General features: G+C 51.2%; 1 protein-coding gene and 1 long non-coding RNA gene across 4 annotated transcripts; one reads left to right on the top strand and one right to left on the bottom strand.

The window, feature by feature from the left end:
• Positions 1–4,523: 4,523 nt before the first annotated feature.
• HES1 (hes family bHLH transcription factor 1) lies at positions 4,524–7,066 on the bottom strand. Its single transcript, XM_047733294.1, has 4 exons — positions 6,705–7,066; positions 6,466–6,561; positions 6,122–6,209; positions 4,524–5,454 (listed from the first exon to the last, which is right to left on the bottom strand). Exons 1-4 carry the CDS (start codon positions 6,810–6,812, stop codon positions 4,901–4,903), a joined length of 846 nt encoding a protein of 281 aa, XP_047589250.1. The 5' UTR covers positions 6,813–7,066; the 3' UTR covers positions 4,524–4,900.
• Positions 7,067–7,957: 891 nt separating this feature from the next.
• On the top strand, positions 7,958–26,673 carry LOC125102265 (uncharacterized). 3 transcript variants are annotated; one of them, XR_007128091.1, is made up of 4 exons: positions 7,958–8,287; positions 11,949–12,013; positions 12,102–12,167; positions 13,096–13,353. It is a non-coding gene; the product is annotated as an uncharacterized LOC125102265 (long non-coding RNA). The 3 variants fall into 3 exon arrangements; XR_007128088.1 differs by lacking the exons at positions 11,949–12,013; positions 12,102–12,167; positions 13,096–13,353 and adding exons at positions 24,671–24,861; positions 25,819–26,673; XR_007128089.1 differs by lacking the exon at positions 13,096–13,353 and having other exon boundaries at positions 12,102–12,654.
• The last annotated feature ends 692 nt before the right edge of the window (positions 26,674–27,365 follow it).

Here is a 27,365-nt window from a genome sequence, read left to right as displayed (position 1 = left end):
ATTCCCTTAGTGCCTCATTCAGTAATTTTTAAAAAAGATTTTATTTATTTGACAGAGAGAGACACAGAGAGAAAGAACACAAGCAGGGAGAGTGGGAGAGGGATAAGCAGGCTTCCTGTTAAGCAGAGAGCCCTATGCGGGGGCTCGATCCCAGCACCCTGGGGTCATGACCTGAGCGCAAGGCAGAAGCTTAACCAACTGAGCCACGCAAGGGCCCCAGGAATTATTGAATGAGTACGTGAAATTCAAAAACTATGGAAGAAGCAGCGGGCCTTTCACCTAGGGCCTGGTGCAATTAAAAGCGGCCCACTGGGCAAAGTTCAGGGTTGGCATCCTCGTTTGGTGAGCATCCCTCCCTCACTGGTGTGGCTTTGACCATGCGTTGAGGTCTCCTGTGCCAAGCACCATTCTAAATGCTTTACGTGCACTTACGTATTTTATCCTCACCACCTTATGAAATACTGCCCCTCTGAGCCCCAAGGTACAGAGGAGGCTCAGAGAACTTAATTCGCCTTGGTCTTACAACCTAAGCAACCTGAAGCCAGACACTATGCTTTAAACCCTCGGACTTCTGCAGTAAACCAAGGACTGAAGCAGACAGCTTGGTCCCCCCCCCCCGCCTCTAAGCCAAGTTATATATTTGAAAATTTAAATAGGACTACCTCGGCGAACGTCCGGAAATTTCTCAAACTGGACCTAAATATTTACCCATCTCTACCTCTTCGTTCACCTTCCTATGCCTCCTTTCTCTTCCTGTTGATCTCATCTTTCAGCTCTCAGCTTCAAGTGCCAACTCCCTGAAAAACTTTCCTGGTTTCCTCTCAAATCAGAATTAATCTCTCTGTTCTTAGGTGCCCTTTGTTTAAACTTCATTTTTGGCGCTTACCTCATCATACCTGGGATGAGTCACCTGAACGTTTGTCTGTCTTCCTAGCTAAACCAGAGCTCTGGGAGTTAGGGGCTGGGTGGGAGTTACTGCTATCTTCGCAACTCTTGCGGTGGGCCTGCTGGACACTTAGTAGGTGCTCAGGGTTTTTAGAAACGAGATTTTTTTTTTTTTTTTTTTAGGAGTTCAGAGTTGCTGTGGGGTGGCTCTGTCTTTTTTGGGACGCCGGTGTGGGCCGAGATGCTCTTCCCCCCTACCCCCCGCCCCTCCTCCACCCCCTCCCTGCCCACTCCCGCCCTGGCTTGGCCTGATGCTTGGCAGGGCCTCCGGTGCCCTGACACTGGCCTCGGCCCAGTTTCCCCGGCTTCTAAATGCGGCCCGGAGCTACCGGGGGAACTGGAAAAACACTGGCAGGCCGCCCCACCCCCAGGCCCTGGCGGGGCCGGGCGGCCGCATTTCTGCGGCTGGGGCCTGCTGCTTGGGAGGCGCTGGGGCCCTGGGCGGGGGAAGCGGGGGAGGCGGCCGGGCGCGGGCGGCTGCCTGCCTGTCAGCGGGAGCGGGCGCGGGCTCGTGTGTCAGCGGCTCCCTCCTCCCTCTCCCCCTGCCGCCGCCCGCCCGCCCGCCCGCCGGGCCTCCCGGCCTCCCGCCGCCGCCGCCGCCCGCTCCCCCCGCGGCCTGGCAGGTTGCCGGCTGCACAGGCGGGGGTTCGCGCCGTTCTCACGACCTCTCAGGTTGCCTGAGCTCATCTGGGAGCTATTCATTTCCTGCCAGAAAGCAGCCAGGCCTGCTAAGCAAACCACCTTGGCCGCAGGGCCGCCGGGGCTGGCCCGGCGTGGCCGCCCTGGCCTGCTCCCGCCCCGGGCCGCGGGCCCCGGCGGCCTCCCTTGGAACCCCCGGGCCTCCCTGGCGGGCGCGCGGCGGGGGCAGCTCGGCGGCCCATCTGGTTGCACTTAGGAGCCGAGGAGGAAGCTAGCAGCGGGCTGTTACCGGCCAAGGGGTGTGGGAAAAGTTAATTGACTTTAATGACAGGTTTCCCGGGACCGTGGTGACGATGAGGGGGTCCAGTTTAACCCCTGGGTCCCCATTCCAGAAACACGTGGGGTGGAATGGGGCGCGAGGAGGGGGCGCGCCCCGGGGTCGCGCTTATTCATTAGAAAAGGCTCGCGTCTCCACCAGGGAGAGCTCCCCTTCCAGTTCAGCGCCTTTCCCGCTCCGGATGCTGCCAGGGACGGCAGGGGGCCGGGGCCCTGGAGGGTCTCCATTGAGAGGATAATGCGCGTTGCAGCGGAGGCCGCCTGCCCGCATCCGGACGTGGAGCTGCGAGCTGGGCCTTATCTCTTGGAACTATCGGGACTGCCCGGGGCGGGAGAGAGGGGCCGCCGGGGTGTGCCTCGAGGTCGTAAAACTTGGCCAGGCCGGGTGGGGGGTGGGTGGGCAAGGTTGCCGTCGTCTTTGAAGCTTCGTCCCCCACCCCCTCCCCACCCGACCAATTACTCCAGAAACAGCCTGGGTGCAGGAGGACACAAGGTCTTCGAAATAAACCCACTCGTTTTATGGACTTGGCAATGTCCCAGATAAGGGAAATGACTCATCCAAAGTGACACAGTCAGTTTAGTGGGGTAGCTGGCACCAGAGCCTGAAAATTCCCATTGGGGCCCAAGATGTTACTCTTTCTCCCCATGTTGTATGGAAACATGCTTCATCTGAGTCTAGACCCAAATTCCAGGGGAAAAAAAAAACCCCGATTTTCAGATTATCAAAAGAACAAATGTTTACATCTTTTCCTTAAATATATTACTCCGTCCCCCCAAGAGATCTTCTTTTCCTTAAATTTCCCTCCCCCAAGAGATCTCTGTACTTTTGATGTTAATAAAAATTCACTTTTTCAGTCGTTCCCTTTTAATACACGGAAAGACAAAGAGATTTAAGTTGGTGTAGAGATTGCACTGGTGTGTGTGTGTGTGTGTGTGTGTGCCTTTTAAAAAAACATACAGGTATTTTTTTTTATAAAGATGAGACCCTGATGCCTCCATTATTTATGCTGGGACAGTTAAGGACTTCTAGGGAGGCAGAGGAAAGGTTTGCCAAATGAAGCATTTAGGCTTGTGTTGGGTGTCTTCACAGAGCAATTGCTTTATGTTTGTGTTTAAACAAGAGGGAAATCATGCAAAAATGGTACGATAAAAAGGAGTGTATGTGTATATATTTGTGTATTTCTCCGGGGTGGGTATTGGACTCCTTTCACATAATGAGACAAGTAGGAGCCAAATTTTTAAAAGTATCTTTAAAACTCTCCCTCTGGGTCCGAAGCTGGGTCGAAGGTATTCGGGTAGAAAAGTGCTGTCTGCTGGCTCGATCATTCCTGTGATAGAGCGGCTCTCCACACTGGCCTGTGGGAAAGGCCAGAGCAAGGCGGGGGAGAGGTAAAGCTTTTGAAACAAGACAGAAAATCGTTGGCTTTATCTTTGTTAGGAAGGCTTCAAAGATTGATTTCTCCCGCCTCATCCTTCTCCTCCCAGAAGCCGTTCTAAAAGAAGGGGGATGAGAGGAGGCTGGCGGGAGGGGCCGGGCGGGGAGGAGGACTGGCCGGCAGTGGGGGAGGAGGGCGCGCCCGCCAGACCCACAGCGCGGCTGATGTGTCTGGTCTCGCAGGGCTCGTGGTTTTCATTTCCCCAACACCTGGATGCAGTCAAACACCTGGCCAAATCTGACAAAATCTGACAAGCCTTTGTGATGGGATTTGGAAGAAATTCCCTGCAGATCCTGGCACAGTTTAAAGCTGTCCGCTTTGAGTTAGGACTTGTTAAGGAGGGTTATGTGAGCTGAAACCCGAGACAACCCTTTTGCTTCTATCTGGAGCCCACATCTAGCCTGGAAATGGGGCATGACCAAGCGAAGGGGTCGCTTGCTGTTTGTATTAAAGGGAAGATGGCCTGTGTGCCTGCCAGCGCGGCCCCCACATGCTTTCTCTATTAGAGCCAAGCGCAGAAACTTATCAAAAACATATGTCTGGTGTTAATCATCTGGACTTGGGCTCCACTTGGGAGTCTAACTAGCTGTCCCTTGGCAGAAGGAATCTGTTGACCTTCTCAGCTTGCTTGAAGAGGGTGCAGAGAGGCATTTTCAAACTTTTGGATGCTGGTACAAGGGAATGCCTAGCTGCACCTTAGTATTCACTAATTAAACAGGCTCTAACACTGGAAGGCTAGAGGCTGCCTGAATCCATTTACTTGGGACAGACGCAGTGCCAACAAGGGTCTTCCTTAATGGGAGGTGAGCACGTATTACTCTATTAACTTCATAACTTCAGCCGGGTTAAACCTTCCTCAGAAGGAGCTAGTGGGAGAACCAGGACTGAATGATTTACCCAACTGCAACAAAAAATTTTTTGAAGTCCTTTAAGAGATAGACCACAAATTGATCAGAGTAGCCATATTAGATGGGTTCCTGCAAATTAAGTGTAATTTAGTTCACGGAGCGTTGGTAAAAGTTTTGATGGATTTTTAAAAATGTTCTTTTAATAACAAAGGAGCCAGTGACTGAATTTTCAAAATTACCTGTAATCCACATTCTGCCAAGAGCCTCCTCTTTTTTTTTTTTTTTTTAAACATATTCTGAAATAATCAGCTCTAAGACATAGGAGCTTTCATTCTTTTTTCTTTTATTATATTTTCTCAAATAAACTTCCCAAAAGGAAGATATTTTAAGAGCATTTTCAAACATCTTTGGCATCACATAAAAAAGAAATCTCGTGTAAAAAACGAAATGTCATCTGAACTTTTATAATACAAAGGCGCAATCCAATATGAACATATAAAATATATACAAATATAGTGCATGGTCAGTCACTTAATACAGCTCTCTACAAAAAAGTAACTTTTTAGAAATTAAAAAAACCAAAATAACCACTTAATCACAAAAGTCCTCTTTTCTCCCAGTGTCCAAGTTCCTGTTGAGTGTCCCAAAGGAAGAGAGGTGGGTTGGGAGTTTAGGGGGAGGGGTGACCTGAGCCCCTCAGTTCCGCCACGGCCTCCACATGGAGTCCGCCGTGAGCGAGGGGCCGCTGGAAGGCGACACTGCGTTCGGGCCCACGGAGGTCCCGCTGTTGCTGGTGTAGACTGGGATGACGGGGCCACTGTGAGCGAAGGCCCCGTTGGGGATGAGGAAGGCAAATTGGCCGTCCGGAGCCGGGACCACCTGGAAACCGCCGAACACCTTAGCAGCCTCTCCAGCGGGGCTGCCCAGCTTGCAGGGCGCGCCGCCGGGAGGGGGCGCCGCGCCCCCGGGGATGGGCACGAGCGGCGGTGGCGGCGCGAACGGCGCGTGCTGCGGCCCGCCGGATCCCGGCGGGGGCGGCGGCGGCGGCGCCTGCAAGGCGGGGTGCGGCTGCCCTGGGTAGGTCATGGCGTTGATCTGGGTCATGCAGTTGGCCAGGTGGCCGAGCAGCCGGGTGCGCACCTCAGTGTTAACGCCCTCGCACGTGGACAGGAAGCGGGTCACCTCGTTCATGCACTCGCTGAAGCCGGCGCGGTACTTCCCCAGTACGCTCGGGTCTGTGCTAAGCGCGGCTGCGGGCCAGAAGCAGACAAACGGGTCACCCAGTGGCCCTGGCCCCGAGGCCACCGCCTCCGCCCTGGGAGGTCCCCGCGGCGCTCCTTCCTGACCACCTGCCCGCGGAACAGCCCCCGGCTGGAGTTGGGGGTAGGGTGGTGGTTTAGAAAAACCTTCCACCTCTCAACACTAGCTTGGCAGCGGGAGTCGAGACGGTTCCTCTCCATTCCCCGCAGCTCTATTTTAACCCATTCAGCCTCACATCTGCCCCCACGGTCCGCGCGCGCGTAGTGACCTTGGGCAATGCCCTTCCCCCCGTTCCCCGCCACCCGGACCTCATTTCCCCTACTCTAATGGGGGAAGCGGGGAGTGCTAAACCAGGTGACCCCTAGGTTCCACGCAGCTCAAAACCGCCTCGGTTCTGAGTCTTTTCGTCCCCACCCGCTTCCCCCCACTGCCAAGCCGCCCGCCACCCTCGCCGCTACAACCTCTCCCTCCCTTTCCGGAACAGTAACAACTTGGAGTTGTGGCTATAAATAAGCCCCAGACCGTGGGAACGCAAGAATGAGCCAAGGCAGTAAAATGTAGCTGAATGCCTCTCACAACCACGGGCGGAAGTCTGGAAGAAATCACCGCGGGGCGAAGGGGACGCCCGCAGAGAGGGACGCGGCGAGCCGCCCTCACCCGTCATCTGCGCCCGCTGCAGGTTCCGGAGGTGCTTCACTGTCATTTCCAGAATGTCCGCCTTCTCCAGCTTGGAATGCCGCGAGCTCTGCACAGAAGAGGCAAGGCACTAAAGTGAGAGCCCCGCCAGCGGCCTCGGAGTCTGGGGTCCCTCCCCTTCACTTCCCGGCCGCGGCGCCGACATCCTCAGACCCTGGAGGGGGCTCGGCCCTCTGGCCTCAGAGAACGCAGTGCAGGCGGGGACCATCCCGCCAATTGGGGGTGGGGGTGGGTCACGTTTTGTACATGAGAAATGGTATTTCATTTTTAATTAAAAAAAAAAAAAGGCAGCATTACCCACTTACATCTTTCTTAAGAGCATCCAAAATCAGTGTTTTCAGCTGGCTCAGACTTTCATTTATTCTTGCTCTTCGTCTTTTCTCCATGATAGGCTTTGAGGACTGTAAGGGGAAAAAAAAAAAAAAAAGAGCCCTGAGTTCCCATGGGATATGCCATTTCACCCCGGGGTTTCAAGGGAGAAGGGAGCCCCCCAACCCCGACTTAATTTCTTAGGGCTGCAGAGAGAGAGTGGTACTGCCCTTACCTTTCTGTGCTCAGATGCTGTCTTTGGTTTATCCGGTGTCGTGTTGACACTGGCTGGGGTAGCAGCCACCGGGGACGAGGAATTTTTCTCCATTATATCAGCTGGCATTTTCTGTTGCTTTTTTTTTTTTTTTAATCCCTAGAGAATTTTATTTTTGGAGTCCTTCACACAAAAAATTGTTTTGTTTATGTCCCTTTCACTTGAGACTCTCACAAAACTACTGAGCAAGTGCTGAGGGTTTATTATAATATCTTATGGCTACTTGGTGACCGGTAGCGCTATTCCAGGACCAAGGAGAGAGGTAGACGGGGGATTCCACTGTTATCTGCACCAGCTCCGGATCCTGTGTGATCCCCAGGCCCTGGCGGCCTCTATATATATCTGGGACTGCACGCGAACGGCTCGTGTGAAACTTCCCAAACTTTCTTTCCCACAGTAACTTTCAGCCAATGGGAGGAGGAGACACGCGGCACAGCTCGTGGACCGCGCCCCCCCATTGGCCGCCAGGCACAAGGCCTGGCGGCCAATGGCGCGCGCCTGAGCCCGGGGCACCGGAGGCTACAACGTCAATCAAAAGGATTTTAACCCTTTGCTATTCTTCCTGCTGGGCTTTGCTTTAGAGAGGATTTTTCCGCAGGTTTTGTCCCAGTCTAGTTTATTTCTTTTGGGGCCAGGGTCTTTGCTCTTTATTTCCTTTCACATGTGTAATAGAGCTGCTTTGACACTAATAAGAAATTCATTTGAAATATATTAAAAAAAAAAAGACTTAGAAGGACAGGGATAAAAGAGGAGAACGTGTGCAAGGGTGTGAATTAGCGAAACATCTAAGTGATTTCCCGCTCAGACACTATACACTGGGGGAAGGAGGATAATGGAAAGCGATCATGCAGAAAAAGGACGCCAAAAATATATATATTTTTTTTTACATATATATATTTACATGCAGAAAAAGGAAAAAAAATGCCTCCCACCTTACATTTACGAATTTTCAGAGCAAGGGTTTTTTTGTTGTTTTGTTTTGTTTTAAAATCCGCCCCCCCCCCGCCCGTCCCTCATTCCTCTTCTGGAGTTGGGGCCTTGGATCCTGCGCTTCCCCAGGAAACAATCAGAATAATTTCCAACTGGGCAGAAAGGAAATGGAATTTCAAATGAAAGATGAACAAGAGGGGCTTTGATGGCAAAGCCTCAGGGACGCGCGCGCGCCCTCGCCATCCTTTTCCTTTCCACCCACAGACTCTGGGTTCTGCGGCCCATTGAGGTGGTGGGCCGGGCGGCAACCTCTCCGCTCCTTCTCGCCCCGCGGGCGGCTGGGGCCGCCTCTGCACCCGGCGCGCGCGGGCCCTTTAAGAGCTACACCAGCCGAGCTGCAGTTTGACATCAGCCGGCCGGCGAGGGCGCGCCTGGAGCCGGAGCACGTGCCAGGATGTTTTATTGCCGCCGCGGCTGCGGCCGGGCGGGGAGGATGTGTGTGTGCGTGCGTGTGTGAGTGTGTGTGCGCGCGCCCCGGGGGCAGGGAGGCGGGGGGTGGCGGCGGGCGGCGGAGCGCGGGGGCTGGTTCTTGGTCCCCGGGAGAAGCCAAGAAGGTAAATAGCAGCTGCTGTGCTCGAGCCTGGGAAAACCCCGCCCCCTGCGCCTGGCCTGGGCTCATTGGCGCGCGCTGCGTGTGGGGTGTGTGTGTGTGTGTCCGGGGCCCCCTCCTCCGGCCCCCGCCGGGCCAGGAATCCGAGGGGGCGGCGGGCTGGGAGCCGAGCCCCGGAGCTTACCACCGCCCCCCGCCTTTCCCCGGCCAAGGTCAGCCCTTCCGGGCGGGGAGCGCACGCCCTGGGGTGGATAGTAGGGAATTATTCCAACCCCCCACTCCACCCCTGATTTCGGGCTTGGGGTTTTAACTCTGCCGAAAGCCTCACTAGCAACAGCCCCGGGGGAGGGGTGGGGGCATTCTTGTTTGCTCCTTGCCCCGGCCCTCCCTCCCTCCTCCCGCGGGGCCCCCGGCGCCCGCCGCGGTCACGAGATGCCTGACCGCACTTAGGAAGCGGCCGGGTCAGCCTCCTGCCTCCGCTCGGCGGCTGCGGTTAAAGCGGCTTCGCGCCGCCCGCCCCTTCCCCGGGTCCAGGGCGGCCAGGCAGCTCCCCCTCGCTGCGCCCGGGCGGCCGCCGGCGGGCGGCCGGGAGGAGGCGGGCGGCGCAGGCGGCTGCGTGCTGCCGGCTGGCCGGGCCGCGCGCCGGGAGGAGCCGCCGCCGCCGCCGCCGGGTGCCACGTGGCGGGCGCCGGGCCGGGAGCGCCAGGGCTCTGGCGGCGGCCTCTCTGGGGGATTTGCCGCGCGGGGCGGGCGACGCGCACTGCCCTGGCCGGCGGGCCGCCACCGCCGCCTCCCGCCCGCCAGCGCGGGTCGCCAGCCCCCGCGCCCCCACCCCCTCCACCCTTCCCGCCGCCCGGGAGCTCGGCGCGCTGCTCTGGAGGCTCGGGGCAGCCCGGGAGCCCAGCGTCTTGTTTGATGTCCCGCTCCCCCCCGCCCTCCCAGCCCTTCTCCAGGCTTGGAGGCCGCCAGAGGCCTGGCACACATTTCTCAGACACTTCATTCCTTCCTTCCTCCGAGCTCCCCACTGAGATAATGTTGTAAATGGTTCCACCAGATCTCGTCCGGATGAGATTCAGCGGTTCCTGACTCGGGGTGACCTTGGGCAAGCCCCTCTAGTTCTTTCATTCTGTACCGCACGGTCTGTGCCAGACACTGTGTTAAACCCTGGGATTACCAAGATGAGAGATACAGTGGCAGTCTGCAAGGAGTTTACAGTCTACTGGAGGCAGACAGACCCTGATTTTCTGATGGATGACCGGGCATTCCTCCATTATTCCTCTCCCTTAGGGCTTAGATGATGGCGTGAGCGATCAGGAAAAACTAAAGGAAGCACTAAACCACACTTGTATGGGCAACACTCTTGCCCGACTATGCGGGGGTGGGAGGGGGGAATGCAGGGATGAATGAAATGGTTATTACCCTCAGGAAGCCTACAGCAGATACTAGACTCAGGAGTGCAGCTGACGTCTGTTTCCCAGTGTATTCCTCTGGTCGGTTCAAGAGAAACATCTGTGTGTCTAGATAGAAGTAAAATGCTGTGGTGGTTTAGGATAGTTAAATTACTAAGAAGTGGGGGTATCCTGGAACACTTCTGGGAGGAAATGGTGTGTGCTTTGTATCTTGAAAAATAGGTAGGATTGGGGTACTGGAAATAGGAGTCATGGGGCAGGGGGGAATGGGAGTACCCATAGCATTAAAGGCCTACAGCCTGGATCTTGAGGTCCTGGTTCAGGGAGCATAGTCTGGAGTCCAGGGTGGATGACAGGCAGGAATGTAAGAAGAAACTGAAGGAGGAGGCTTGCAGCCAAATCACAAGACCCTTAAACTTCTCGCTAAAGGACTTTAGCCTTATCTTCAGACAATGGAGAGCTGTGAAATGCTCTTGAATAGAGCAGGGACAGCAAGGTTCTCCTTTAGAAGGATGGCTCTGGCAAAAGTGTGGAGAGTGGATTGCAAAATTTAGAAGCAGAGAGCCCAGCTGGGAGGATTCAAGCAGTGAAGGAGGTTCCTAAGTGCCAGGTATAGACTGTCACCGGGAAGCACCTGCCTAGAACCAGCTCACCTGGGCATTGACTGCGCACTGTCCAGTGACCCAAGTTCAGCAGAAACCTGTCTACCCTTTCACGCCACATTCCCCACGACGTGGAGTCTCACTAAAGACTCATTTGACTCTGACCGACTGTACCTTCCAAGCATCATTTCCATCTTGTAGGACAGCCCTCAAGTCTGCAGCCAAACCTTTACCTCATTGCAGGCTTGGTTTACTCACTCTTGCCCCTCGGGCTACTCTCTGGGATTTTGGTGTGTTTTCTTAACACACTGCCGAGTGGGCTGTGCCCTATCATGTTCTGAAGAAATGATGAACAATGTCTCCTTTGTTGACCTGCACCCTGGGCCAATGGCACAGAACTTTTCTTTCTTACTTTAAACAGATGGAAAGGTGGTGATGACAGAAAATTGTCTGTTGCTTTCGGGGCAGGGGAGGAAAAAGTGGAGTCTTCCTGTGTATTTGAAATCCTCTTGGTGAAAGGTGACGAGACTCCCAAGTCACCCTCCTTTCTTGCCATGCAAACTTTGCAAGCTTCTTAAAATGCTCTACTCAGCATCTGACTTTTAAAAAACTGCATAAATACTCTGACCCAGATTCTTCCAAGGAACTAAACCCTTCCCAGGGAAGCATGTTAACCCTTCCAGGTACCCTCCCCCAAGCCTGTGAGAGCCTGTGACTTCCTCCAGTAAGTTCTGCTATGACATTGTGGTCTGCTGTCTGGCCCTAATGAACTAGCTGGGTGTGCCACCCCTTGTCCCTTCTAGCCTGAATCTTCTTTTGTCTCTGCCTCTGTCATCTCGGGATTTGGCACCCTGAAGGTGCATGGGGAATGCTGATTATAGTCAGGTTAGGGTCTCACTGCTGGACCTGAGGCAGCTCTCATAGGTCAAATAGTTAATCAGCAACTCTTTATTGCCACTTTAGGAATGCTTAGACTGGTAGAATGAGCAAATAACTTAAACACACACACACACACACACACACACACACACACACACACACACACACACACACACATTTCTGGAGAGACAGAGGGGTCAGTCAAGTAACCAGAAATGTGCCATGAATTTGTCTCTGGGCTGAACAGACAAACAAACAAAAAACCCAAACCCGCAAAATCTCTGGCCCTCCTCCCTAACCATTCAAGAAGAAAATTTCTTTGCGAAGGTACTTATACACTATTTTTCAGTATCCTTACTTATCCTGGTCAAAGAAAATAGGACCAAGCTGACACTCTTTCCAGCCCTTCTCAAGTGCGGACCTAAGCTCCTACATTCAAGAAAAGACTTTAGGGATTGGAAGCCCCCCAACCCCACCCCGCTTAGATAGGACGGCCTTTATTTTTCAGTCCTCCCACCCCCCAAAGCAAAGGGAAAATTGCACCCTGTTCATCAACAGAGGTCACTTCTTTGATCCCACTGTGAGACCAGCAGAACACAAGGAATCTTTCCTACTGTATCAACCCGAATAAATAGGACCAGGGGCTGCTCCCTTTATCCCCAATTGGCTTTCTGGCCCATGAAGGCTGATTTTCTCTGTCTTTTGACATCACCTGTTTGCTTTAAACCATAAAATAAATAACTGCACCTTTAGTGAGCTTCCCCTTTGTCCCTAGGTATCAGAATGGTTTGTGGGTTTGGCTTAAAGCTACAGAAAAGACAGAGTGAGAGAAGAAAAAAGGTATTTTGCCTGAGGACTTGAAGTCCCTCCCCCCCCCACCCCGTTTTCCTCCGCTTGACTGACTTTCTCACACTCGGATTCCCTGCAGCCTGCCAGAGCCGAGGTAGCTACCCGGCCAAGAGCTATCCTGGGAGAGCTATTGAAAGAGCCTTGAGTAAGTACACACGGGGCGGATTTTTCCTCCCCCAGTACCTGCTGCGCACCTGTACAGGGAGCAGTCCCACACATATCACCTGATCACAGCCTTTTCAGAGACCGTGAGAAAAATAAAGCCGGGGATAGAAGAGATGTTTGTTGTCTCCCCGGAGCCACAGCCAGCAACCCGCAGTCTGAGTGCCCAGAAACAGCACGTTGCCGCCGACGGTGGGGCGGTGCACGCGTGTTTGCCGGCGCGCGAGCCTGGCGGGGGTGGGGGGAAGGGTTGGGAAGCCAGAGATCACTTGCAGAATGACAGACAGGCCTCCCTGCCTACGTTTTCTGGCATCCGCCTGACCGGTAGTTTTATGATCCTTTGCTGGAATCATGATTGTAGTCCTTCTAGATAAGAGCCCAGAGATGCTCATCATGGCAGAATTCACAACCAGGATTTCTCACTGGAAGTTTCACGGAAGAATATCCGCCCTGCCCCCTCTTCCGAGGAACCAAAAAAAAAAAAAAAAAAAAAAAGAAAAAAAAAAAAAGAAGCCTGAAATGGAATTCAAAGTTAAGTCTACGTGCATATTTGGCAGTTGCTGAATATATACTTTTTGAATGAATAAATAAATCAATGGCTGCATCATTCCCCCACTCACCCCAGAGAAGGGTCCATAGCTTTCAGCAGAATTTCAAAGCTTCTTGGGACCCAGGAAGGTGGAGGAAATGGATCTAGGCAATCTCCACTTAAAATCTCCATTTACAAGTGCGTATGCTAAGCCCCAGAGGGGCAAGGGACTGACTTAAGGGCCTCCAGCTCGGAACTCTTTCCACCCCACACAGTGCTGTGGTCCGTGGGAAATTCAGGGTGGGGTTTTATTAGAGTTGCACTCACCACCAAAGCCTGGATTTAAAATAGACACATTAACAAAAAGACTTTGAATTTCCAGAACTTTTTTTGTTTCAAATTCTGAGGCACTTGAGCCGCTCTGCACCCAGTTTTTGGATGGAGAAAAGGATAGGCAAGAAAGCCAAGTGTTCATCAAGAGAAGAGGACTCAGGAATGCTTGGAACAAGAGTCCTGGTGGCCATGAAGAGGCAGGCATTAGAAACAACTGCAAGTCTGCATTCCATCTTTGATAAAAATAAGCTGCTACTTCTCAACAAAACTGCCTGGTTGGTTTCTAGCCAAGCGGGGACCTGGAGGTGCAAACGGGGTGAAGGGAGAAAATTCAACATTGGCTAATAGCAGCCTGTAATGCTTTCTGCTCCCCACTCCCCACCCCGCCTTACAAAACTTGACCAAGCCAGTGAGACCAGGGAAATGTGCACTTTTCTGATAGGCCCTGAAAAAGGATGGCTGCCAAGAAAGCCTTTTCCAAACCGGGTTGGGGGGTGGGGGTGGGGCAGGGCACTCTGGAATGCCTTACCTCCCACATTTGACCCAGTCACCGGCAGCAGCAGCAGTGCAGTGGGAAGGCTCTAAACTTGCTTTTAGCTGACCTTTACCCTCTGAACAGCACTGCAGTGAGGCAAACCTGCAAGCCCAGGGATGAGAAGGGCATTCCCCGGGGAGCATAGGGTTGCTAACTGCACCTCTGTGTGTGAAAGGTTCAGAACCGCACAGGGGCCAGTGCCTGTGGGTGGGGGGGAGGGATGTCTCTGGAAGGCTCAAGAAGGTGGGGTGAAGCCTAGCCCTTTTAAACCCAGGACATGCATTTATATTTGGCTTCTTGATGGCTGCTTCAGTTGTGACATCAGATCAAATTGCTTAAACAGAACAAAACAAAACAAAACAACAATAAAAAAACCCACCAAAACCCTGAGTTAGTCCAGAAAATGATTAGGATAAAACTTAAAGCCTGAAAATGATATGAGGCGAATGTTCCAACATTTTTAAATTAAAATCTCCATCATTATTATCCTCACGTCATTTCTCTACTTCCAGGAGAAGGGTCAGGGGAGGATGGGGAGGGGACCTGAGAGGGGGTATAACTGAGCCCAAGAGAAGTGACTTGCCCCAAGTTCAGCAGCCTCTCCAAGAGGAAATAGCAAAGCCAGAATTAGGCTTAGATTTTCCACCCACCAGTCCAGAAACCCACCTCACCATATCTCTCTAAAAACATCTTAACATATAATTTACAGCAAGTGGCTAAAATCCATCAAGGAAGGATTTTCCAATCGGGAACCTGAACTACCTGCTGATGCGTGATGTGTGACAGGCTATGCCCACCCAGAGCACGGGTAAATTCCAGGCTTGCTGAACTGGGATTTTCTTTGGGATTTGCCCATCACTCTGTAACCTCTGGAAAAGAAAGGATCTTGATTTCTGAGTTCCAGGAGCTGGGAAGCCACTTACAGGGGCCACACAGAATAAGTCGGCCTGCCTCTCTGTCAGCCAAAGCAAGCCAAGCCACACACCATCCTTCCTTTCCTCCAATTGCCAACCTGTTTCCTTTATTTGTGCTCTAAAAGGAAGATGGGAAGGGGGGCAGGGAGAGAATATGTCCAGGCCCTGAATCTGTGCTTTATCAATACTAGGCTTTTATGGGGACCAGAGAAGATGGGATAATGTTGGAGCCCCAAGCCATTGAGCTGCTGGCTGACGTCACACATAGCAGAGGGAGACGTGAGAAACAGAATGGATTTTCCAAGTGGTTGATGGATGGCATTCGCATGTGAAATATCTACTTTTCCTTTTAGAGATCAGGCTTAGGGAACAAGAGAAGATAGTTTAGGCAGCTGCTGTGGCCACGGCTTAAGACTCTGGTGGTTTCCAGCACGGCTCGGGCCTTCCGGCCTCATCCACAGAGCTGGTGGTCACTGTGCCCTGCTTGGTAGAGGACAGGGCACTTTCTAGTCCATTACAACATTTTGTCCTCATATATGGTTTTATGATCTAGAAGGATTGTGGTGGGAGCCTCAGGGAGGGGGAGAAAATTCAAGTGGTCAGTGCAGGAGGCATTTAGTCAGGCTATGGGCAGTAGGGAGCACAGGATATAGGACAGGTAAGCTTTCTGGAAAACAGTACCTCTAGAGAGACAAGGCAGGGCAGGGAGCTTAGCAGCCAGGGGGAGAATTAACTTTTCTTTCTCAGCCATGGGCAAAAATAGAGTTTCCAGGAAAATGGAACAGAAGGGAGAAGAGAGATGTCTGTCAGCTTGGTATAGAATAGTGGTGATCTGGAGGACACATCTTTGGGAGTGTGTGTGTTGGGGGGAAGCAAGGAGGAAGTGTCCTTTCTTGTGATGGGAAGCCCAGTGCGGGAGAAGAAAGGGGAAGGAATCCCACTTAGCAAGAAGACGACTGAGCGGGTTCTGGAAAGGATACAGGAAAGGCAATGGCCATAGTCTCCCCTGCGCTGAGGCTTCATTCAGCAGACAGTACTACCTACAGGGAAGCAGGGGCTCTGAGTGAGGGGGCCCTTAGAAAGCTCTGGCACCTGCATCACTTTCCCCACTAGATAGTTTGTTCTGTGCTAGTTTGTATTGCTGTAGGCATAACATAAAATGCCATAGACTAGAAAAGGTCGTGGGATTGTTTGGGGTGATGGCAGGGAATAGGGGGGCTATGAGGACCCTGCATCCTGTGCCATGGTTGGTCTGAGGGTCATGGTCCCGGCGACGAGGTGGCTGCATGGCTCAGAACGAAGGGGAAGGCAAGCGCATAAAATCCTCGCCATTCCAAGAAAGGACTGAGGACCGAGTGCTCAACCCTAGCTCCCTAACCACTTGTGGGCAGCTGCCCACATATGGTACATTCGGGGCATGCTCTGCCCTCCTCTGTGTGAGGCATTCTGTGAGGCAGGGAAAAGGACCCTCTCCTTTCGCGGGGTGGGATGTCCACAGAGAAGACTTGACTGAAATCTGACCGGAGCCAGTGAGGGCAAGCTCTGTTGCAACACGATGGTGGGTAGCGCTGCTTGCCTAAATGATGGAGTCTCTTGGTAAAGTCCCGGAGCATTGCCGGCTCCTGGAGGAGGTTGCCAAGGTGTGTGGGTCTATCCGGCACATCTCCAACTGTGGCCTTTCTCTCTCTAGCCCTCCATGGCCATGGACGGAGCCAGCACTCACATTCAAGTATTTGATCTCCTTGTCCTCGGTGGCAAGTCCCCCTCTTCACCTGGCACTTGGGACAGACCTAGACTTGGTGTCTAGCACTTCTTGTTATCTGGACAGAAGGATCGAGTCCCAGCTTGTTTTCTTTGAGCCACGTGGACCTGTGTTAATGGCGCTGAGGTAATTTAGCCAAGGATTTCCAGTGGCCTATTTCACTGCATTCAGTTCCGTGACGATTCTTGAGGACCTACTGTGTGTAAGGCAGACCCACACGCCTCTTTCAGCAGATCACTTCCATCCCCGCTGCTGTGTGAATGCTGGTCATCTGTGCAGAGTGGTGAGACTTACAGTATAAAAATTTCCCCTTTGCCTTCCACTTTTTTCATATCTATCGCTTCTCTGATAAAAAAAAAAAAAAAAGCTCCAAAATTCCTTATAGTGTCTGGCATCCCCAAATCTTTGGAGAAGAAATACATGAATGAACTTTGACTTAAGGAAATAGGTTTTATCGGCAATTGGGTGAAACCTTCAGAGGGTCCACGTATTTTTTCCAAATTTTTCTTGGTTGTGGAATCTAAGAGGTCGGTTGCCTTTGACTGCTCCTGGTGGCCACCTCTGGCCAGCCGGGCTGTCCGCTACAGACAGCTCTACTCTGTTGCATTCAGGTGAATTTGGAGGAGTCCATGGTTGTCCGTATTTTCCCAGGCCTATCTTTATTGATGGTTATTAAAGGCACACCACCACATGGCAATATGAAAGTACAAAGCAATTCCCAGGGTAAGGTGCGTGGGAAGAAGTGAGATACTGAGGTCCCAAACCATTCCACTGTAATCACAGTCTGCCAGATCGATGTACAGTTAATCAGTAAGGTGTAGGTAGCCGGGTTCCACCGCTGGGCAGCAGATGGGAAGAGGGGGAAAGGCTGGCGGGGAGATCACTGTTCTTTCTGGAAAACTGTAAAAGAACCTGGGAAAGGAAAAGCTGATGGGCAGTCACTCAGGTGGACCAGGAGCCTGCAAACGGTCAGAGGAAGGAGCCCCGCTGACCTCCTCCCTGGCCCTCATGCTCTGTTCACGCCAGGCCCTCACGGAACATTCTGTGTAACCAGGAAGGACGGAGTCATCGTGTGCAGACACGCTGGGTTTAAATAAGTGTAAATACAGCACAAGAAAACACCAGTTTTTATAGCACACCCCAACACACCTGTTGCTTTACGATGCTGATGATATTGATAAAGGGACCCCTTAAAGTTGAGGTGAAATGGCCTCGTATTTAAATAGGCACTTCAAGTGTTTTATAGCTGTGATTGACTGACCTGGTGATTATTTCTGTTAGGAATGTTTCACACAGATCTCTATATACATTCAGGGAAAATGATGGCCGTGGGGCTAGAACGCAAGGACGACAGAGTCAGATGGCCTCGGTTCATGTTCTAGCTTGTTTGCTTTCTTGCTATGGGACCTCAGTCTTCTCTACCTCAATTTCCTTCCCTGTTTAATGGGGGAGATAGTCCCAGTGCTTAGAGGATTGCCATGAGGACTAATATGTATTGTGCTTAGAACCGGGCCTGGCATGTCACAAATACAATGTTAAGTTTTCTGCCGCTTCTCTCAGTGCTGCCTGTGTATCAGTATGTAAGGTAGGTAGCCTCATTTATCAGAAAAAGAAATCATAAGATGTTAGTTAACATTTTCAAAGAAATGGATGGGCAGCCACTGTGGTAAATTGGTCCACCACTATTTGACAAAGCCAAGGCTTCAGCCAATCTTTCATGTGCACGTCATAGGCTGGGGGGACCAGGAGAAACCTAAAAATTACCTGTCTCCCGGGGCACTTGGGTGGCTGAGTTGTTTGAGTGTCTGACTCTTGATTTCTGCTTAGGTCATGAGCTCAGGATCCTGGGAGGTGCTGGGCTCCATGCTGGGCATGGAGCCTGCTTAAGATTCTTTCTCCCCCTCTCCCTCTTTCCCTCCCCTGGCCACACCGTGGCTCTCGTGCATGCACACACAGTGGCTTTTTCTCTCTCAAAAAAAATACACCCCCCCCCCATACACACCACACACATACACACACATTTGGCTCCTTCTCCTTTTCCAGAGAAGAGGGTCTCCTCCACACAAGTAGCCCTGCTCCGAATAATTGTGATGAGCCTCAGGCCCACAGAAGGGAGAGTTCTGGATGCAGGCAAGGGCATCAGTGTGGGCCTGGCACACAGGTGTGTGGGATGGCCCGGCCCCTCAGGGAGGTATGGGAAGAGCTGCCAACGGTCACTTGAATGTGCAGGAGCACACTCAGGCAGGCCCTCGCTAGATCCAGCCACCATTACGTGAGGTACGATTGGTGGAGACATGAGCGTCTGAGGCCTTTCCTGCCCGAGCAGGTTCTTGTCGATGACCTTATGGTCCCGACTCGGTCACTTCTGAGAGTAAAAGATAGTGTTGTTCCCAATCATGTCAGGACACCCGGCCTAATTTGGGACTCGTGGCCATCCTGGTTCTGTGGCCTGTGGTGACATGGGCTACGTCGTTCCTCCAGCTAGTCAGATGTCTTTTTATCAGAGATACTTCCTAAGAAGGAACACCATTCTTGGTCATTGATGTCTTAGCACTTCTATGTCTCTGGAAGGTGATGCCATTGATCTACCTTCGGTAAAGGGAGGAGCCTCGTTGTTGAGCCTAGAGAACCTTGTTTAGCATATCTAGAAGGGAGGGTCAGAGAAGGCCCTGTCATAGTTGGATGGTTGCTTACAGTATGTTTGATGGGTCTTGATCTCCCTTCCGTAGAACAGATGTGCCTTGAGCCTCCCCACCTTCTGGTCTGCGCCAGACTGCCGGCTGGGGTAGCCATGCCACCAGCCACTCATACCTCCCGACTGTGGCTGACAATATCCGTTTCTCCTGGGCATGGGAATATAAGAAAGCGAGTGCTGTAATTTGAAATCCAGGCCCTTGTTTAATGGCAGAAGGAAGACCCCAAAGGAAGGAGCGTTTTCCCCACCTGAAATACTTGCCCTTTTAGTCTTGTATTTGACTAAGTCTTTTATGGAAAGAAAGAAAAAAAAAAACCCAAAACACTCTTTTCCCCCACCAAATAGGTCAAAGTCAAGGTTTGCTCTTTGTTATTTTCTTAAAAAAGACAAGAAAGAAAAGAAAACTGGGTCCCTTGCCTGAGTGTTCTCCTATGTGCCTATTTAATGATTAATAATACCTTGTGGGCTATTGTTTGATGTGGCCTCTGCTGGTTTGAACAGGAGAATACTGATTCACTCTTGAGGCATTTATGAATCACAAGTGTTTACCCTGAGACAATAAACGAAAGGGGGAGATTGAAAAAAAAAAAAAAACAAAACCCAAATATGTTGAATTCTTTGAGCAGAAACTGGAGATAACAGGGGATCTCAGTCTTTGATACCCCGTGTGGGGCCCACCGATTTCTCTCCCAGAATCAAGACCACATCAAATGACCAAGATGAGGCATTTGAGTTTTAAAGATTTTTCCTTTCACTTGCTGATAGGATTGAGGCAAGTTTTCCTCTTGTTTTCCAGGTCACACGCATCCCTTGTCTTCCCACCTGTCTGGTTCCTCCATGTCAGTTGTTTAGAAGGAAGTTTCTAGATGGTTCTTTAGGGGAGCTATTTCCCTGACAGGGTGGATTCCACAGATGGAGAGACCCAACAGGCCTCGGTGACAGACTGGACCAGGATGGCCAAGGAGGAGCCCCTCGATGACACCTGGTTTGTTACCCAAACAGCTAATTCTTCCACAGTTCCACTTGCAATAAGAGGTCCTTGACTTATTTTCCCTTCTTTCTGCCCTGAAGCCTAGAGTTGAGTGAAAAAAAGATTGCTACATTTGCCCCTAATGACCCTTTACTTTTTTTTTTTTTTTGAGATAATTTTAGACTTAGAGAAAAGTTGCAACTAGTAAGGGAGCTCTCATACCCTTTCACCAGCTTCCCCAGCGTCATCGAACTGAGCAAATAATCTTGGTCCAGTGCTCTAAACGACAGACTTCCTTCCAATTTCATCATTTTTTGCCTAGTTGTTGTTGTTTTTGTTTTTTTTCCGGGACTCCATCCAGAATTCCAGGTGCCTTGAGTTGTCTGGTGACCTCAGTCTCCTTCTCTCTGTGACAGTTCTGAAGTCCATCCTTGTTTTCATGATGCTTTTGGGAATACCAACCTGCTGTTTTTATAGACTCTCCTCCTGGGGTCTGTGTGCTGTTTTCACATGATGAGGTCAGGGAGCTGTGCTTTTGGGGAACACATAGCAGAGGTGGTGTGCCCTTCCCAGAGCAATAGGGAAGGGGTGACATATGCTGTCTTATTTCCCTGTTGCTGTTAAGCATGATTATGAGGGTAAGACGGTTTCTGCTAGGGGTGTCCACTGTAACATTACACTTTCCCCCTTCCTAGTCCCTGAATGTTTGCGGGGGTGATACTTCAAGGTTTCTGCAAATGTGCTGTTTCTGCTAACCGTTCTGCCCACCAGATTTAGGATCCATCAAAGAATCTTGCCTGTGGCAATTACTGCTGTCATAATCTAATAGTGATTTTTGATCTCCCTCATTCTTTTTACATTTATCCATTGGAATGCTCCTTAAGGAGGAATTACATGATGTTGCAGGTATTAAGCAGAAATAAGGAATCCATACTCTTTTGAAGCCTACATTTAATTAATTTATTTATTTTTAAAGATTTTATTTGTTTATTTGACAGAGAGAGATCACAAGTAGACAGAGAGGCAGGCAGAGAGAGAGAGAGAGAGAGAGGGAAGCAGGCTCCCTGCTGAGCAGAGAGCCCGATGCTGGACTTGATCCCAGGACCCTGAGATCATGACCTGAGCTGAAGGCAGCGGCTTAACCCACTGAGCCACCCAGGCGCCCCTGAAGCCTACATTTTAGATGGAGAGATGGACAAGCAAAATAAATGGAATGGGGTAGGTAGTATATTAGTACTATAGATAGATGTCAAGGGAAGGAGGGGGAAGTGCTGGGAGTAGCAGGTTTAAATCACATGGTCAGGAAAGGCCTCTGAGGGAAGACTTGTAGCAGGGGAGGGAACCAGTACGTGAATATGGGGTCTAAAGAGGAGAAACAGCAAGTGCAAAGGCCCTGAGGCAGGACCATGCCTAGTGATGGGCCCTAGGAAAGTGTGGCTTGTACAAAGTGAGCAGAATGCAAAGGGGAGAGAGGGAGGAGGAAGCAGAGAGTGGCAGACCAGATGCGGTGGGCTTGGGGTGGTCCTCATGGCCTGGCTGTGGCTCTGAGGGAGCCAGAGCCTTGACAAGGTTTTGAACAGAGGGGTCACACCTGTTCCTAAAAGAGCACTTTGGCTGCCCTGTGGTGGACACAGCTGGAGGCAAGGAGCCCACAGGGAAGAAACCATCACATTCATCCAGGAGGTGGTTGTACTGTGGATATATTTTAAAGATAGAACCACCACTGCCAGGAAGGGGCTTCCTTGTGTCCAGCAGCTTCGAGCTACCTCCAGATCCCCCAGGGGGCATATCCTCCCTCCCCAGCATTGAAGTGGGGCTTCAGGCACATGTCTGAAAGAGTCCAGGCTCTGTGGCTTCTCCTGGGAGCCTTCTGTCACCTAGGTCCATCTTCTATCTCTCTGTACTGCACCACACGCCTCGCTCTGCCCCGAGGCCAAGCTTCTGTTCTGGTCCACCCATCACCTGCCATCTTCTCAAGATCCTTCCCATCTTCTAAGGATTCAGTTCTGCCGCCCCCAGCCCCACTCTCTGAACACTTCCCTGTCGGTGGGGGACACTAACCAGGTCCACTTCACATGTGCGGCCCCAGGAGACAGAGACCACAAATGTGCCCGTAGTGTGAGGGCCCCTTAGATGCCAGGACTGCCCCAGGTGCCTCAGCGGCCTGTTAGCTGGTCTGTCAGTGTATGGCCTACGTTCAGAATGAAACGATTATGTTTCTTCTTAACCACGTAAGTACATTTTGCCTTATACTCCACGTATGTTCGTATTTCCTTAAATATAAAAATTACGTTTCTGCCTCTCCCTCTGCCTAACTCTTCAAGTCAAATGGAAATTCCAGATTTGCTCTCATTGGGCTACCCCATACCCTTAGAGGGGTGCTGTAAAAAAAATAGTTTGAGAAGTCAGGTGAGGGGTGCTGGGAGAGGTAGATGTCACTGAGGTTTCATTTGCTATGAATGGATTTCTCTTAACTGGTGATCAATTTCACTTTAAAAAATGCATATGTTTAAAAATTTCAAGCAGTACAAAAGGGTAGATCCTGAAAAGTCACCCTTCCGTCTGTGGCCCCAGCCCCCAAGTCCTGTCTTGAGGACAGCCACTCTTACCCCCTATATGCCAATCCAGGGATGGCTAATGAACAGTCAATGGCTGGTAATAGAAAGTGCTGACCAATTGAAGGCAAACTGAGGCACCATGGAACCCAGCCCCCAGCAATGTCCTTCCCCGGGCTAAGGTGGCTTCCATGCGGCAGGGTCAGCTAACCTGCCATTTCTATTATCGTCTTTGGTTCAGGCCCCCTAAGGGTAAGTTTGCAAAAACCCCATGCTAGAGTGGAATTGGGGCATTTGGCACTGCCCTCTGTGGCTCTGGATCTGTGCCCTCACAGGGATGTCTGCTGTCATTGAGATCCTCTCTCCCGCAAAGCTACATTGGGAAGAAAGGCAGGTGGGGGGTGTCGGGGGAAGCCAGCCTCTGCACTGTGATCACAGCAATGTGAGCGATGACAGTGAGGTTTCGGGGGGCTTTCTCATCCCTCCCCACTCCTCCTGTGCCTCAGAGGTTCACCTGAGAGGCAGCACTCTTGGCCACCTTTCCCGTGGGAATTCAGCACAGCCAACAGAACCCCTGAACTCTGCTGGGACACTGCCAGCAACCTTCAGGCCTTTCCCCCCTGCCGCTTACAGTGACATGATGTCATTTTTTATTGAGGCAAGATTAGATTTTTTTCTAAGTTCTCAAAAGTGTGCTTCACATGATCTCTAGTACTTTTCCCATTGAGTGAAGACCACAGAGCTGCCAATTTCAATTTTCTTCAGCTTTTATCACTAGAAGAAGATTAAAAGGAAAAAGGAAGGGGGAGAAAGGCTGAATGAAAATATTCCACTTGGCCCCGGCTGTTAGCATGAGGGTGGCGGGGGACACCCGCATCGCCCACTCCCTTTTCTGTAACTGGTGCAACAGGAAGATGTCAGGAGACTGGAGTTGGCCCTGGCTGCTGGAAGATGCACAAGATCCACTGGCCCGAAGGGTCCTCCTGGCAGGAACTGGAAGAGAGGAAAGGTACAACCTCGGGTCATTCACGGTCAGGAGAGGATCAGAGAAGATGCTTATCATTTGGGAGGCTATTGGGTAAAATAAACTCTGGGAAAATCTTCGTCCTCTTAATTCTAAGGGACTGGATCCCAGGGCCACAGATCAAAGGCAGACGTTTAACTGACTGAGCCACCCAGGTGCCCTGCCATTTACTTTTCTTTAAGGGAAATTGAAGAATGCCGCTTTACATGGATCGTGGTTTTTTGGGTGCCAATTCAGCCTTCAAAATGAGTTGGTGTGATGGAAAAATCTTGAAAAACATAAGCTCCAATCATGTAAAATGAGGGAATGAAGTGTGGCAGAGTAAGGGACATGCCAAAAAACTACATGTCTTGGGACGCTGGGATGGCTCAGTTGGTTAGGCATCTGCCTTCAGCTCTGGTCATGATCCCAGGGTCCTGGGATCAAGCCCCACATCGGGCTCCTTGCTCAGCTGGGAGCCTGCTTCTCCCTCTGCCTGCCACCCCCCCTGCTAGTGCCCTCTCTCTGACAAATAAATGAAATCTTAAAAAAAAAATAAAAGAAAAAGAAAAGAAACACATGTCTCCCACTCTGTAGGTGTCTTTTTTTTTTTTTTTAAGATTTTATTTATTTATTTGACAGAGATGGCAAGTAGGCAGAAAGGCAGGCAGAGAGAGAGGAGGAAGCAGGCTCCCCACTAAGCAGAGAGCCCGATGTGGGGCTCAATTCCAGAACCCTGGGATCATGACCTGAGCCAAGGCAGAGGCTTTAAATCACTGAGCCACCCACCCAGGCGCCCCCCATTCTGTAGGAGTCTTAAAGTGGAAACATTTACGTGACACCACCACTGATGAGCCGAGTTCACATTCCTGCTGGTCTGTTCCTCACCACAGCCTGTGCAGGGGACGGGGGCAAAATTTACCACAGCTCTACACTGCACCTGGCACAGAGTAGGTGCTCAGTGAGGGTTTGTTGAATAAATGTTGTGTAAACCCCCAATTTCTAGAGGTCAGACAGCCTCACAAGTAATCAAGAAATCGGTCCCAAGTCCCCTTGGGAGTAAGTGGCAGAGGTAAGACTTGATCTTAGAGGTCTTGAATTCATACATCGAAGCTCATCAGTACTCAGTTCTCCTTAGAGGCATTGCCTCGGAGAATTCTCTTGACAACTGGCCTTTCTCTGGCTGGCAGGAAGGCGACTGTGGAGGCAACCTCCTTGAAGGTGGCAGTGAGTCTTCAAAGAGTCGCTTCGATGGATGGAGGCCAAGGTGACTTCGGATGTGGACAGGACATCTCATGAGGAGACCCTGCTTGGCTGGAAGGTTCTCCTAGCATTGACTTGGTTGTACTAAGAAACGTGGGCATCCGGTGTTGTTCTTCAGGTATGGATTTCTAAGTGGTCCCAGTTCCTTGTGAAAGTCTCTACTGCTGTCTAACTCACTCTGTCTCTGTCAGTTATGTGGAACAGAAGAAGTGGGGTTCAGAGACAACTTGTGAGGGAATTCTCCCCATTTTTGTCTTGTGAACCTTGATTCTTCTCCTACTCACAGCGAGAGAAGGACTGTATGGGGAGTGAAGTAAGTCCCAAGAAGTTTGCAAGGCTTTGTCAGGGCGACAGAAATAGCAGCTGCAGTATCACTGGGCTGAAAGAGACCCGGAGAGGGACTGAGCCCCTTCTCCTGCCTGCAGGGGCTGGAGCTGATTATGGCCCTGTGGAAATATGCATCGTGGGGACCAGGAGGAGGCTGCAGGAAAGGAGGGTCTGTCTGGATGAGAAGGGAGACCAGAGTGTGAAACTTCATCTTTTTGTCTAATCTGTGCTAAGGGCATGAGGCAGTACAAAAAGGCTTTGTCCTGGAAGTCAGAGAAGGATCCGGGTTCTAGTCCTGCCTGTGCCATAGACTCATGTGTGTGTCCCTGCGGGCGGTGTTCACGCATCCTTCTCTGGGCCTTGGTTTCCCCATCAGCAGTCATTAAACATTGGTTTTCACCCAATGCCTTGGGAGGTGTTTCCTCCCCAGGCAGTGCAGGGTCTGAACGCGGAGGTGATGCTGGGCATGAGTGGCTCCTATAAGCCCTCAGATCCTTCTACCAGAACAGTTTGGCTTTTGCCCCTTCACACATTCCATGGTCCTCGTATGATTTTGTTCAAAGAAAGTATTCCACTGGTTTTGTGTTTAAGTTTGAAAACCACCAACTTAAAGACTCAGAATTCCTTTCCAACGCAGAAAATCGTATGATTCTTCCCTTATGTCTCCCTGGCTTTTGGACTTTGTCTCCCCTGCTCTGTAGCACGTTCTGCGTTAACCCCTTGGATCCCTCTTTTTCTCTTTCTAAAGGGTCATCGAAAGCCAAGTCCGCAGATGATTTGGAGCATGTGGGGCTTGCTGTAAAGGCTGCCTGGGAGAGGGCAACCCCCCCTCCACTGCTCACACTGTCCCCAGCCTGCCAGTGGAACCAAAGACTGCAGATCTCCACTGTGCCTTACTCCCCATAACTGGGACCTCGTCTCACATCCCTCACCCACAGCCAGCCCACGTGGGACATCGAGTAGGTGCTTAGTAACTACTTGCCGAAAGGATTGGTGAATGAATGGCTTGTTCGCCTCTGTGGGAGGAATCACAGATGTCCCCGTCTCGAAGGGCCTTCCCGGGACTGACTGGAGCTTTGTGAATGCTGTGAGCTCTGTGTGTTCCTTTTATGAGCTGGGTTGGTTACGGCCGGTGCAGGTCATCCCATGGTATGGGTTCACCTGTGTCCCCTTAAAAAAGATATCGAAGTCCTAACCCCTAGTACTTCAGAATGGGACCTTTTTTTGAAATATGCGTTGCGAGAGGTTTGCAGATGTAATTTGCTAAAATGAGGTCATGATGGATAGAGTAGGGTGGGCCCTTAATCCAGGGGGACTGGTGTCCTCCCAAGAAGAAAAGGAGACAGGCACACAGGGGGACGACAGTCATGTGACGATGCAGGCAGAGATGAGGGTTGCACCCAGAAGCCGAGCGGTGCTGAGGAACGCCAGCAGGTGCCAAAAGCTAGGGGAGGCAGGCCAGGATTCTCCCCTCTAGATTTCAGAGGGAGCTGGGCTCTGCTGACTCCTTGATCTCAGACTTACAGCTCCCAGAACTGTGAGGCAATACATTTCTGTTGTCTTTTTTTTTTTCCCCAAAGATTTTATTTGTTCATCAGAGAGAGAGGGAGAGAGAGAGAGTGCACACAAGCAGGGGGAGCAGCAGTTGAGGGAGAGGGAGAAGCAGGCTCCCCACTGAGCAGGGAGCCTGTTGCGGGACTTGATCCCAGGACTCTGGGATCATGACCTGAGCTGAAGGCAGACGCTTAACTGATGGAGCCACCCCGGTGCCCCTACATTTCTGTTGTCTTAAGCCACTCAGTCTGTAGTACTTTGTGAGGGCGGCTCTAAGGAAGGACTATATCCCTCTACCCCCAATGTTATGCTTAAAAGGAAAAATCTACAACCTCTTTTTCCTTTAACCTCTATGAAGTGTTCATAGGAACATGTTTGCTTGAATTTACTGTTTTGAAGCATTAATTACAATCTCTCATCAAAATGCTTCATGTATTTAAAGCTCTAAAATCTTTGTATATTGGGTCATATGTGTGTATTTATTGGAAAGTAAAATAGACAAATCAAAAAGCAAGTGACTTCCCTCCCAAACAAACCAAAAACTCCAGTCCTAGCTCGTCCTAGTCCTCATCTTTTTTTGAGGCAAATTTGCTGAGAATCGGCTACTCATTTGACTTGAAAGTTTGAATGCGAGTGGGGCCTGGGGATGAGTTTCACTTTCCCCTCTAGGAGCTCGGCGTGCTTGCCTGGGTTAAAGCAGGGACACAGAATCACTGTTCACACCTCTGCAGAAGTGGTACT

This window comes from Lutra lutra, chromosome 1 (assembly GCF_902655055.1).
Source record: "Lutra lutra chromosome 1, mLutLut1.2, whole genome shotgun sequence".
NCBI classification, from domain to species: domain Eukaryota; kingdom Metazoa; phylum Chordata; class Mammalia; order Carnivora; family Mustelidae; genus Lutra; species Lutra lutra.
Note: the sequence above shows the minus strand (reverse complement) of the source record. Positions and strands in the feature narration are given on the sequence as shown.

Bases quoted from the DNA above. Each gene is read 5' to 3' on its own strand.
- HES1 (XM_047733294.1), bottom strand. From the start codon at position 6,812: ATGCCAGCTGATATAATGGAGAAAAATTCCTCGTCCCCGGTGGCTGCT. The intron at 6,210-6,465 runs GTAAGTGGGTAA...TCTTCTGTGCAG, and splicing joins TGGATGCTCTTAAGAAAGAT to AGCTCGCGGCATTCCAAGCT. The intron at 5,455-6,121 runs GTGAGGGCGGCT...TCTGGCCCGCAG, and splicing joins GCAGCGGGCGCAGATGACGG to CCGCGCTTAGCACAGACCCG.